Source organism: Crassostrea angulata, chromosome 5 (genome assembly GCF_025612915.1).
Source record: "Crassostrea angulata isolate pt1a10 chromosome 5, ASM2561291v2, whole genome shotgun sequence".
In the NCBI taxonomy this organism is placed as follows: Eukaryota; Metazoa; Mollusca; class Bivalvia; order Ostreida; family Ostreidae; genus Magallana; species Magallana angulata.
This window is the reverse complement of record NC_069115.1, coordinates 47,480,233-47,494,408: the sequence shown is the minus strand read 5'-3', so window position 1 is coordinate 47,494,408 and position 14,176 is coordinate 47,480,233. Positions and strand designations below refer to the sequence as shown.

The following is a 14,176-nucleotide window of genomic DNA, read 5'->3' as shown; positions in this document are numbered from 1 at the left end:
GACAATATTTTATTGGTCAGAAGAGATTTGTTACCTGGCATCATCGACTAAAACTAAACTTAGACACGATGTTCATATATAGAGAAAATAAATCACTAATATTATAAACACTTAAAAAGTATGCACTTTCCATTACCAAATCAACACAAAGACCACAGTTAGTATCAAATCGAAAATAAAACTTATCCATCTTGTTTAAGTTTCATAAATGAACAAAGATAACACGATTTCTACTCCGTCAACTGATATCTACTTATCACAGATCGTTTAAACAAAGGTTTTCAGAAAGCACGCTGTTATCAAAACGGGCCTTAAAATAACTTTTGGAAATTGTGAAAATAAAAATAGCCTGAATAAATGATATAAAGAAGTTGTAAAATATATGCATTCATTATGAAAATCTCACTATGGCTGAATTACGAATAGCTCCTTCCGACATCTATTACAGTCAGTCCTCAATCTCCAATTGTTTCAGTAAAGCATCCGATCATACAGGAACCCTGTGGGGGACACAGTTGACGGCATACTGCTCAAGCGATATCGAATAAATGACATCCCCAAAATAAGTGTGGTCAGGAAAGGGGATGTGTGGGTGACGGCGGATAATAGAAGACTGTGGGTATTTAAGACACTGGAATCATTAGGACAATGTGATAGGATTTCCGTGATCATTAGAAAACATATCAGTTATAAAAAGAGTGTGGTTCAAAAAGACATCAAGGTCCGAGGGGATCCAGGGGGCATCTTTTACAAATTGAAGGTGATACTTTGTGATGTAAAAACGATCAAAATACAATATTACTCTATTGTCTAACTTTGTTGGTCTATATTTTCGTGGGGTTTTTTTCAGACACAACGTCAAATGAACTTTGACGATGTCCTTCTTGCAATGTCGAGTATACGTTTGGATACGAAATGAATTTCATATTAATAGAATAAGTATCGAAATGTAAAAGACAATGGGAAAATTGGATATATTAAATGAGTATGGGGTGAAATTATTATTTTTATTCGATATTAGCAAACTTTGCTACATGTATATTTAATTTCCATTATCCACTTTTTTTAAAATGAAAATAGTATGATCTCCATTCCTATCAAAATGTACAGTATATTTTTCTAAATGGATTTTTTTCTGAAAATAAAATCAAAATATATATTCACATAGCTTTACTTAAATCATCTTTCTATTTTTAGTTTTTATGATCACAAAGTTACCAATTCTTGTAATTTTTACTGTTGTCATACCATATCTTATTAGCGGAATAAATGTTTATTTTCAATAAAAGTGATAACATTAGGAACACTTGTTCCACAACCAAACAATATTTTATTAATGTGACTTCGCGGTTCTCATGATTCCACGGAAAGACCTAACAAATTGAAAAAAATCTCAGTACTCTTAACATTCTTACAACCATAAGTAGAAAACCTCTGGAAGATATCTTGCATTCAACAACAACAATTCTTAACGTATACAATGGTCAATCTATCGTAAAAAAAATTATAAACGTGTATGTATTCTGAAACAATTTTTCACGAGCTTAGAGTTGTTTAATACAATTACAAGTTTCATATATGTACAGTGGAAAAAAACACTTTGGATTTTAAAGAACCCAGGTTGAAATAAGGCCACTGACCGAAATGTAAAGATATGCATGGACTATGTAATGTTTCACAGTTTTACTGTTGATAAAATAAGAAAAGTGGATGTAATATCAGACGAAAAAGAGACATACAAACGAAGAAAGATGTTTACTGGAATACATCCGACGGATGAAAACTTTCTAATAATACGATGCCTGAAATTCTGATGAGAGGTTATAGACACTATGTTTGACATAGATTCATTATAATGTAATGAAAGCAATGCAGAATATTATTCAAAATGAATATTTTAAAAAATTGTCAAGATCAAATAACAATGATAGCCAAACTGTCTGCACACTATCATATTTTGTCTAGTCGTTTTTGCTTTGTTTTTGTGTTTTGAATACCCGTTAAATTGATTATGCATGGCATGTCAAAGGTTGCAATATTCAAACTTTTCCATTTGTGTTGTATATATATTCATTTGTATTGTATGATTTTCTATTTGTATTCTTTAATTTTCTATCTGAATTCTATAATTTTCTATTTGTATTTTATAAATATTAATTTGTAATGCATAATATTTCATTTGTATTCTGACTATAATTTTCCATTTGCATTGTATGAATTTCATTTGTATAATTTTCTATTTCTATAGTATGATTTTCCATTTGTATTGTATAATTTTCTTTTTGCATTGTATGAATTTCATTTGTATTGTTGTTTTATTTTATTGTATAATTGTCCACATGTATTATAATATCAATTGGAAGTTAAAAAAAAAAGTAACCTTTTTATTATCAAGGAACGCATATCATTACTAATCGAAGCGGTTATTTTTCATTATTAAAGGGACTTGGACACGATTTGAGATCAAAAATTTTATTTTTATTTTTTATGTATAAAATGGTTTTCTAGTGTATTTTAAATGATTGACCAATATATTGAATGTTTTAATCAAGTTACAAGCGAGATACAGAGGTAAGAATTGGTTGTTATGTAAACAAAGCTCGGGTCTTATAGTTGTTTTTTTTTTTTTTTTACAAAAAATGTAATGTAGAGAATTACCATTTTTTAGAAAAAAATGGCATGTACAAACAATTTAAACTAATTCATGATCTTCATAAATACTATTATCAACAAAACAAGGATATATTTGATTGAAACTTACACCAATACAACACATATTTAAAAATGACAATCTTTGAGCTTTGTTTACAAAGCAAAGAAATATGAACTTTGTATCTTGATTATAACTTAATCTTTGACTTTCAAATTGTGACATAGCATAATAAACTTCTATATTTATCAGTATAACCATTGAAAATAGAAAAGTTCTAATAATCAATAAACGGATGTTTAACTTTCCATGTTACTCATAGCAAATAGTGTTTTTTTTCCTTCTGAAAACAGCTGCCTGTTAAAAAAGGAACTTGAGATAGCTTTAGAAAATTTTCAGAAAATAAAAAATATTGAATGTTTTAATCAAGTTACAAGCGAGATACAGAGGTAAGAATTGGTTGTTATGTAAACAAAGCTCGGGTCTTATAGTTTTTTGGTTTTTTTTACAAAAAATGTAATGTAGAGAATTACCATTTTTTAGAAAAAATGGCATGTACAAACAATTTAAACTAATTCATGATCTTCATAAATACTATTATCAACAAAACAAAGATATATTTGATTGAAACTTACACCAATACAACATATATTTAAAAATGACAATCTTTGAGCTTTGTTTACAAAGCAAAGAAATATGAACTTTGTATCTTGATTATAACTTAATCTTTGACTTTCAAATTGTGACATAGCATAATAAACTTCTATATTTATCAGTATAACCATTGAAAATGGAAAAGTTCTAATAATCAATAAACGGATGTTTAACTTTCCATGTTACTCATAGCAAATAGTGTTTTTTTTTCTTCTGAAAACAGCTGCCTGTTAAAAAAGGAACTTGAGATAGCTTTAGAAAATTTTCAGAAAATAAAAAAAATTCCGACACAATATTATAAACGCAGGTAAACTAAATACATTTATGATAACATATCAAAATGACTGTAATACTACTAACTATCGGATCCCTCTGACATATATTATAGCCAGCAGACAATTGCTAATTGTTTGAACAAATTGAAAACCTTATCGGAGAAACTGTTTACGATTTTTTTTTACTTAAACGATACCAAATAGAAAGTGTTCCCAAAAATAAATGTGATCAAAAAAGGGGATGTGTGGTTTTCGGTGGATAATAGAAGACTGGGGGTATTAAAAACACTAGAAACATTAGGTCAATGTGCTGATTTTACAGTGAAAATTATTAAACGTATATCTTGTTAAAAGAATGAGGTTCAAGAAGATATAAATATCCGCAGGGGAACCGGTGATATATAGTGTGTTTCCGCCTAGCCATCTTTCCCCTCGGGAAATGACTATATAGCATAGGGGATTGGGGCCCTCGGAAAAATGGGTATATAGCAGTTTTCCAAAACAGCAAACTGACTATATAGTGGGATTTCCTCCTTTTTATAGTATATAGCCAGATTGCCCCCACGGAAAATCTGTTTTATATTCTGGTCATGATTATGGCGTACCATTTGTGGCAATAATTTGCAATATCTGGGATGATAAATAACTCATAAATGCATTAATTTTATGCATAGTATAAAATACATGGGTTTTTAAAACACTGGTATGTGCAAAGGAACGCGCCTTCATCACATTGTTGCATCACCTACCTTTATTTCACCTTCTTTTGCACCTTTGTTGAAGACCTTGCACCTTTTATTCGAATTTTGAAATACTTCGGATCTTTTTCTTTTCTGTTTCCTTATAATCGATGTATACCTGCAGTTTGGACTATGACGTTGTGACATAGACATTTTTTTAAAAAGAAGACAACAATACATTTGAGCTTTGAAAATACGCCGGTTTGGAGATTGGAAAACTAGAATAAAGCCGGATTAAGTTTTTCACATGAAAATATAATCGAGTTATCTATCAAAAATATGATAAGATATGATATGGTACGATACAATATCTAATATTGCTAACAAGTGTTAATCATTTAAAACTAAGCTTTAAAAAACTCGGATGTTGTCTTGCTTCGATGAGACTGAGAACAAAACATGTACTACAAAAAGTTGTTTATACCTGAAATTTTAAGTTTTAAAAACCGGAGGTCTGATGATATACAATTTACATTATGTTTTAAAGAAAATTTCTTTTAATTCTATTAAACTACTTAAACGTTAAAAAATACAATTCGTCAATAATAAGATAAATTAAAGGAGAAAACCACCTTAGTTACTACCAAGATTGGACGCGGATCACCTAATGAGAAACCCTTAAAGGGTACCTGCAGTGCCGGTCAATTTTTGATATAATGGAGATAGATGTGTAAAAACACCATCCTGAAAATTTTACAGCGATCGCATAAGTAGTTTTCGAGATATTTGGGGAAAACCCGATTTCACACCTGAATACTTTTGAATCAAGCCGATTTGGCGCAAGATGAACTGTGACGTCACGGGGTCAACGCCGCTGTATGAGAAACAGGAATATCGTATGAAAACTGTTCGTTTTCTTGCATTGTTTTATCGATATATGAACATTTTTTTCTGTTGTTTTATTTCGTTATCGACCCTGGATGACTAGTTACACTGTCATTTGAGTTTAACCCGTATTTTATCTAACAAAAATGCCGAATTCGGACAATTGTTTGCTTCATGAATTTTGTCAAATGTGTAACACATTTTACATATAAATGCACACCATATGTAGCAAAATGACAATTAACCAAATCATTATTGTTATAAGAAACATGTTTTGTTAATATTGTCATTCTTTCGAATGATTTCTCAGTGACATTATTAACTGATTAATGATATTGATAATACATAATGATATTTCGTAAAAGGTAACTCGGGGTCTATTCCTCGTATAAGGCATAAAATTACAAATGATGTCGCCCGATTATTCAATAATATTGATATTGGACCAATAACAATCAAAATAGTATGCATTCTTTAACAAACAAACACGGGATTATAAACGGATCAAGGCGATAGTCCAAGATGACTGCATGATTAAGTCTGTCTCGTATCCTTTTAAATATACAATAATGTAATTTAATTTTACATTTATTTACATCCTTTGTCAAAATGTTCTAGTTTATTTAGATTTCATAATGATTCGTTGTCAGTATTACAAATTAAGCTATACTGAGTTATAAAGGCGTTTAATTGCTGACCATTGCGCTCGAAAGAAACTTGCACTTTCTAAATAAGAAATTATAAAGACCAACGTAATTACTTCCGAAATAATTACTTGATCACGTAAAAAAGGTTTCAATTGCTTAATTGTAAATTTGGTCATTATTTAAGTGTTAGATAAGTAACAATAAAGGCATTTACTTCGAACATTAGTTTTACTATTAAATAGTATCATGCATGATTCTTTAATCACTGATTGACGGACTATACACATGATTTAGCTGACGAATGCTTGATTTTACACAGTCTAATTTATTTTTCTGTTTTATCTTTTAACAATTGAGTAGCTAATTATACACAAATCAATTTACCAGTCTAGTGGTGTGAAACCCTCCCTTTGTTCAACAGACTCGTGTACCTTGTGTATACATACCCCAGATACACGTGTGTCTGGAGCAGTGGCTTCGTTAGTTTACCTGTGTCATTATCCCGGATCAATCGTGTGTGAAAGGATATTATGTACTCAAAAAATGAATAATGAACATAAATTTGCCCATATAAGCGTTTTAAGACATCGTATTCATCGGTAAAAAGGCGACGAGAATAACAAATTTTAAAATCCTTTAAAAAGAAATCTGATTATAATAAAATAATAACGGATACAAATTTCTAGATCTACAATACTTAAAATACCAAGATACGTCAAAACATCAGACCTATATCAATCATTTTGGCTGAAAACTAGAATTTAATTTGTATAGCTTTGTAAGGAAATTTCCCTCCTGTTGACCTCGTGACGTCACTTCCACTGAAGCCTCGTTATCGCCTAATTCTGTTTTCTCTTGATTAGATTTCCCAAAGCAGGTAAAAATAGCCACTTTGAAGAGGCGTAACTCCGTTAATTTTGCACCGATTTCGATGCGGTTTTTTGCATTAAATTTTGGTAAATAAACTCTTTAACATATGTTTCACATCGGCTGGGCTGCAGGTACCCTTTAATCAAGTCACAGGGACCGTCGTTGGGAATTTTAGGACAAAAGCTATTGTATGCATTAATCAATTTTAATAAAAAAAATACTTATTCTGCATTCAATATCAAACCTATATAAACCTTACAAATATTACAGCTTAAGAAACTTTAATCACTTCTGGTGACGATAGGATGTAACGACGAACGCTCTGGTGTATGAAATCCATCCGTAAAGATAAAGTAATATTATAAAACTCGAAAAAAAACCCACGAAGCACCGAAGATAAATCGAAGATATTTTGATTATTTTTCTCGAGTATTAACAACTTCATCAGGTACGTAGCTTCGGGGGAAGGGGGCCTGCTCCCTCTTACTTTTTGGCGCAAATCCTTCTCAAATTAAACTTATTATTACATATAAAATATGAAATGAAAATGAGGAAATAGACAGTGTACAGGTAAATTCTAGTCCCCTCTCTCAACAAATTAGGATTTTCACGATTTTGCAAAGTTTTTTTATTTTGCCTGAATTTCAAGATGTTTGGATGAGTTTTTTACTTTTACCCCCTTTTACTTTCAAAAATATCCAACATGCTTATTCGTTCAAATTCAATGTGAATTTATACGAAACTAGAATTTAAGTAAAGTGACATTTAATTTCATTTAGAATTTCGCACATATGCACATAATAACATTTGTAAGTCCAAAATATTAAATGAATAATTCTCATCGAATCTTACTTCTGAACAAAAAATTTTTCTTGCCTCCTCTGATTAAAACCATTTTATAAATGTCAATTTTTTATATGCCTGTAGGTGATAAATACTTTAGAAGCGATTTAAGCGATCATCAGTTTTATCGATCATCAGTTCTTCTTAAGATTTTTCTTAAACAGGGGTATCGCCTGAACAAAATTGCACAAACAGATAGACGGACTGCTAGATTTATTTTTTTTTAAAGTTAAAAAAATTTTATTTACAAAGTCAGAGCACATTGTTGCCCATATGAATGTATATCTCGTCAAACCAGATAATTTATGTAATATTTACCTAAATTAAGTTTTACATATATTCAAGTTTCAAAATTGTCTATGAAAAATGACAATAACAAACTGTCAACCAGCTCAAAAATCCATAAAAAGAAATACAAATTCAAAGCAGAGCAATACGGTCCTCTAAAAATAGAGAGGTAGGATCAAGTGCCTATTAGGAGTGACCATCCTCTGATTACCGGTCACACCCTTCGTGTGCACTCTGTCGTAATCGGCAAAAAGACGGAAAAGTCCGTAGACAGTTAGGCGAATAATTATGGTCTACAAGAACAATAAATCGGCAAACCGAAACTAAACTTGTACAGAGAAATGCAAAAATATATGCAACCTTGTGGTGTACAAACATTGATTCTAATCCTTTATGGGTTTCCATTAATAATTTTTTATAAAATCTGAACCCAAAAACGTGAGGGAGAAACCTTACTATGGGGAAAAACTACTATAAAGTAGCCCCCCCCCCCCCCACCCACTCCCCCCCACCCCATCCCCTCCTCTAAAATAGAGGACTTCATGGATATCATTACAATGCATTTTCTCAAATATGTATCGAAACATAGAAAAAGTTTTTCTAAGATTAAATAATTTTTCACTAAATGGCCATATTGGCTGAGTCCTAGGGCCTGAGCCCCTGATTCAGGGACAGTGAATTTAACTGAGGTTCAAGAACATCATAACCATGCATTTAGGTTTTTTTTCAACATTTTTATATTTTTGCCTATTTGATCCCGCAAATGAGGTGCTCAAAATAAAAAAAAGAATGATGATATCCATATAAAGACGTTGAAACCCTCCTTTAATTTGGTGAATATAGAAAAAGATTAATTCGTAAAAATGATTTCTTGAGCGGAGTGGCAAGTAAAGGGGATAAAATTCAGGGGATGACCCTACTTCACGTGTTAGGACCGGCCGCCATTGATGTTTGTAACACTTTCACGTGAACCGAAGATGAAGATATGACAAATTTGGCGGATATCAAGAAGAAATTTAAGGAATGCTTCAACCCGAGAGAAAACGTGACTTACGAGAGACACGGTTTAATACGAGAACTCAGAAGGAAGGGGAACCTGTCGACGCTTTTGTCACAGAACTTCGACAAAAGGCAAGTGTATGTGAATTCAGTAAACTGAAAGATTCTTTGATTAGAGATTGAATAGTTGGTGGCATCCGAAGTGATACCGTGCGTGCTAGATTACGAGGAGAGCTTGAACTCACACTATAGAGTGCCATAAACATTTGCAGAGCAGCGGAAGTCTCTGAAACGCAACTCAGAGAAATGGGAGACGAGAAAAACGTACATGCGGTGAAAGACAAAAAACAGAACTACAAGCAAAGAGTAGCAAAGCTGGAGCCAGTAATTCGATGTAAGTACTGCGGAAAAGACCACATTAAGGGAGCTGATCATTGTCCAGCTTAAGGCAGATTTTGCAGTAAATGTAATCAGAAAAATCATTATGCAGCAGTGTGCAAGAATGGGATGCAGCCAGCACCACATTATTCTAAACATAGGAAACTAAGAAATCGTTAGATTCATCAGATCGAAGAAGAAAGTAAAGAAGACAGTGATGACAACTTTTTCATGTACTCACTTGACTCAGGAAAAGAAGATGCATGGACGGTGCAATTACTAGTCAATGACGCAAAACCCATTAACTTTAAAATTGATACTGGTGCTCAGTGCAACATTATGAATTTAAAAACCTGTCAAGATGCCAACATCAAAATGAAAAAATTGACGCGGAGTAATAGCAAACTAGTCTCGTATTCAGGTCATGCAGTGAAAGCCTGTGGAAAAGTTCAAACCTCAGTGAGACACAAGGACCAATATTTTCTCATTGAAATTCAGATAGTTGATGACGACGTTCAGCCCATACTCGGATTGAAATCCAGCTTAGATATGAACTTAGTGAACCGTGTGTACACAGTGAACAGACTTCAATGTACTGAAAGTGTAGAAGGACTATTCAATGAATATGATCATTTGTTCCACGGAATCGGATGTTTATCTGGAAAGTACGACATCAAGGTTGATCACCGTGCAAAACCAGTAGTAGCAACACCCAGAAGAATACCTCACACTTTGAAAGACAAAGTACGTGAAGAACTCCAAAGAATGGAATCCATGAAAATTATCTCAAAAGTGGAAACTCCAACTCGTTGGGTTAGCCCCATAGTAGTAGTGAAGAAACCTAGCGGCAAAGTTAGAATTTGTCTGGATCCCAGAGAACTGAATAAAGCTATATTAAGAGAACATTACCCTCTAAAGACTGTCGAAGAAGTTGCTGCAAGCTTGAAACAAGCGAAACACTTCACAACAATGGACGCAGCCTCATGATTCTACCAAATACAGATGACAGAGGAGAGTTCTTGTCTCACAACGTTTAATACCCCCTTTGGCAGATACAAGTTTGAAAGACTTCCTTTCGGGATATCTTCAGCACCGGAACTGTTTCGGAAGGCGATGTCTCAAGTGTTTGAAAATCAGCCATGTGAAGTCATAGTAGATGACGTTTTGATATGGGTAGATAGTGAACAAGAGCACTTGGAGAAACTACGGAAAATACTGAAGAGAGCTAAGGATGTTGGATTGCGCTTTAATAAGGACAAGTGTAAAGTCATCAAGAAAGAAGTTGAATATGTTAGACATATTTTCAGTGCAGAAGGTGTAACGCCCACTGATAACAAGATCAAAGCAATTTTGACAATTCCAACACCAGAAAATAAGAAGGGGTTGCAGCGATTCATGGGAATGATAAACTATTTGGGCAAGTTCATTCCAAATCTGTCAGCACGAAATCAACCACTGAGACAGTTGTTGGAAAATGAAGTAGACTGGCACTGGGACGAGGCCCAAGAGAGAGCCTTAAATGACTTAAAGGACGCAATCACCTCAACTCCTACACTGAAATACTTTGATATCAGTGATGACATCACATTATCCGTAGATGCATCATTTAGATTAGGTGCTTGCATAATGCAAAGAGAGCAACCGGTGGCTTCCGCATCTAGAGCCTTGAATACAGCTACATGTAAAAGAAATTATGCACAAATTGAAAAAAAGATGCTTGGAATTGTGTATGGACTACAGAAGTTCAATGAATATGTGTATTGAAAAACTGTTTTAGTCGAAACTGATCACAAACCACTAGAGAGCCTATTCAAGAAACCCTTATCTAGTGCACCACCTCGACTACAACGGATGATGTTAAAAATCCAGCAACATGACATAGTAGTGAAATACAAAGCTGGCAAGGAACTTTATATTGCGGATACATTGTCTAGATTCAAAGGATTTGAACAAGTTGGTAACCTTGAGGAGCAATTTGAAGTACATGTCATTGACACTATTCCAGTAAGCCATGAAAAAGTGACACTATTTCAGAGTGAAAATAAAAAAGACCCGCTTCTCATGAAACTAAAGGATACGGTTCTACAGGGATGGTCGACAAACAAGAGAGACTTGGACAGCGAAATTACTCCCTATTGGAATTTTAGAGATGAAATCAGCATTGTAGATGGCTTATTTTTGAAAAGTGACCGCATTATTACACCAGAGAAGCTTCGACCAGAGATGTTGAAAATTCTACACACCAGTCACCTGCAGGGACAAGAGAAATGCATACAAAGAGCAAAATCAACACTGTTTTGGCAAGGGATTACCACACAGCTGAAAGACTTGATAGAACAGTGTAATATCTGCAACCGATACCGAAACTGTCAACAGAAAGAGCCAATGATACCACATGAGATCCCAGGATATCCATGGCAGAAAGTGGCAGCAGACATTATGTTTTTCGGAAACGCAAGATATCTCATAACAGTTGACTACTTCTCAAAGTTCATAGAAGTGAATCGCTTACCAGATGGGAAAGCTGCTACAATTATTAACATACTGAAACAGCATTTCATTTCCAAATCACCTGCATAATTATTCTAGCGCTCATTCTGGAAAACCTGACGTGCCAAGTAGTTTTACCACATCTAGTGGTCGCGTGGTCAAACCACCTAGCAGACTGGTTACTGAGTGCCGATTTCTGTTGTATATTTTAATAGTTTACTAGTTGTGTTGTTTGTAGTTGTTAGTTAAAAAAGAAGAAGACATTATTGAGAACTGTTTATATAGACTGTACTGTGAATTTATTTCCAAACATATTTTGGTTGCAGAATTTACTTAAAAGGGGAGATGTCACATTTTGTAAATCCAAGAACAATAACACCTTATAATCATTATACTGAATAGAGTTGTCTTTCTTTGATTATGCTGCAGGTATTTACATATAAACTGGTTCTCATCGCCATCTTGATTGTGATTGTGCTACTGGGCGGAGCTAAAAGTGTACGGGGATTAATTAAGAAGCAGTATTTATTCAATATAGTTTATTTGCAGGGATAAGGCAGCAAGCACAGCCTGGATTAGCACTTTTCCTATATCAAGGTCAAAATTGAAATATTCAGATATTCAATATTGATAATTCAACTCAGACTTTAGAAAAGATAAAAATAAAAGGGAAAAAAGAAAAAAAAATAACAATATGATACCGGTTTGAGAAGAAAAGAAAAGACTTAATAATGTATCCATCGAGATTTTCGAAAAGCGTTTTGTTGCTGCAATAAAAGTACGTACTGCTTTAAATATCTGAACATCGATATTACGTCTGACCATGTTTAGGACAACCATATAATATTAATTTAAGAAAAAGTTGATGATCCGTACTAATAATGATATATCTAATGGCGTGAAAAAATGTCATTCAAAATTATTCATACTTGGGACATTTGGAAAAATAATAAAATGCATCTTCAACTGAATCCACAGAATAAACACACTTTATAGTATCTAATTAACCATGATTATACATATCTGCCATTAAGATACTTGGATTCCTCCTTAAATGACAATAATATATTATATGTATTATACTTACGTGTCCCAAAAAATAAAAAAAAGTTCATTACTTTTCCTTCAAAAATAAATTATTTAACAATTTCTAACGTGACTTGGTAAATGAAGCCATTGTTTAAGACTGGGAAGGAAAAACTATGGAAAAATCAATCCATATTTTAGATGTTTAAGATGTAGTTCTAATTTGTGGAATTTCAAAATGTACATCGCTAAATCTTAGATTATACCTGATTAGTGTGAACTGGTAGACAATATGGTTCTACTACTAGTAACTCATACATATCCAGAGGTGAAAAACCATTAATAATTTAAAAGACATAAGATTAACTTACGAATTTTCCTCCTAGTTTGTAAAAGGTCCCACTCTAATTCATCATATAGCTTTGTACGAGAGGAATTACACCTTACTCCTGTGATTATTCTGGCTGCTTCAACTTGATTATCTTTTAAGAAGCGATTTAAGCGAGATTCTATGGGGAATGAATGTGAACAGAATATTTGCCATGTGATTGTTTTATCTCAAATATTATATAAAGGCACATGGAGTATATCAAATATTTAGTATATGTTTCAACAATGAAAGTTTTAAGATGTAAAGTTCCTATCGTGAATTTTTCGTGAAGTTGTGGTTAGCCCGGTAGCATGTCACTCGGCTTTCTACTAAAAATACTTCCCAACTTTTACTAACGTATATTGTTTTTGATTTGTATTGTAAACTGTAAATTGTAATGTAAGCGTTCTTAAAATCCATATGGTGAATTCAGGGGTAAGCTAAATTCGTTACACTCGCTCAAGTTTAAACTGAATAAAAACTTCAAAACGAAACAAAAAGTTCAAGAAGTTGTATTTAAGTTGATGAAATAAACGGTACATGGTATTTCAATGAAACCGATTCTCGGAGTTCCGAGATAACAACTTAAATGTAATAACGTGATTCCAGCACGGACAGTCCGATATAATTCTGTACACAAAATCGACATCAACTTGCGGGAATTCAGCACAGCTAGCCCGATATCACAAACACTACACTAACTGCACTAATCTTAATGACAGTTTAGAAATTTTAGAATTTTTAAAACTTTTTTAAAGGGGCATGGTCACTATTTGGTCAAAATTTTTTTTTTCGATTTTATTGATTACAATGCTTTAGGAAGGCGTTTTTAATAAGCCACCAAATTTTAATGTCATTTGTTGAGTTATAAGCGAGTTAAAGAGCTTACAATTTTTCGCTATGTAAAGAAATTTAAAGCTTTTGTTTACATTTTAAGTGTTGAAGTAAAAAATCCAGTTTTAGACCTAAGATGAATGAGATAATCGTTAGGAACTGTTTTTATGCTGAAAATAAACAAGAAGATAGACAAATCAGCTTGAAAAAGATTTTTACTGGTATATTGAACCTATGTAAACAAAAACAGGGCACGAGCCTTCTTTACATGACGGAGAATTGTTAGC

The 14,176-nt window shown here is 33.0% G+C and overlaps 1 protein-coding gene and 1 pseudogene across 1 annotated transcript; both read left to right on the top strand.

Annotated features, from left to right (window-relative positions):
- The first annotated feature begins 407 nt into the window (after positions 1-407).
- On the top strand, positions 408-1,086 carry LOC128182979 (uncharacterized; annotated as a pseudogene).
- A 7,691-nt stretch (positions 1,087-8,777) lies between these two features.
- Positions 8,778-10,156, top strand: LOC128185467 (uncharacterized protein K02A2.6-like). Its single transcript, XM_052855057.1, has 3 exons — positions 8,778-8,923; positions 9,064-9,175; positions 9,668-10,156. The coding sequence occupies exons 1-3, from the start codon at positions 8,778-8,780 to the stop codon at positions 10,154-10,156; spliced, it is 747 nt and encodes a 248-aa protein (XP_052711017.1).
- The last annotated feature ends 4,020 nt before the right edge of the window (positions 10,157-14,176 follow it).

Bases quoted from the DNA above. Each gene is read 5' to 3' on its own strand.
- LOC128185467 (XM_052855057.1), top strand. From the start codon at position 8,778: ATGACAAATTTGGCGGATATCAAGAAGAAATTTAAGGAATGCTTCAAC. The intron at 8,924-9,063 runs GCAAGTGTATGT...AAACATTTGCAG, and splicing joins TCACAGAACTTCGACAAAAG to AGCAGCGGAAGTCTCTGAAA. The intron at 9,176-9,667 runs GTAATTCGATGT...ATTGAAATTCAG, and splicing joins GAGTAGCAAAGCTGGAGCCA to ATAGTTGATGACGACGTTCA.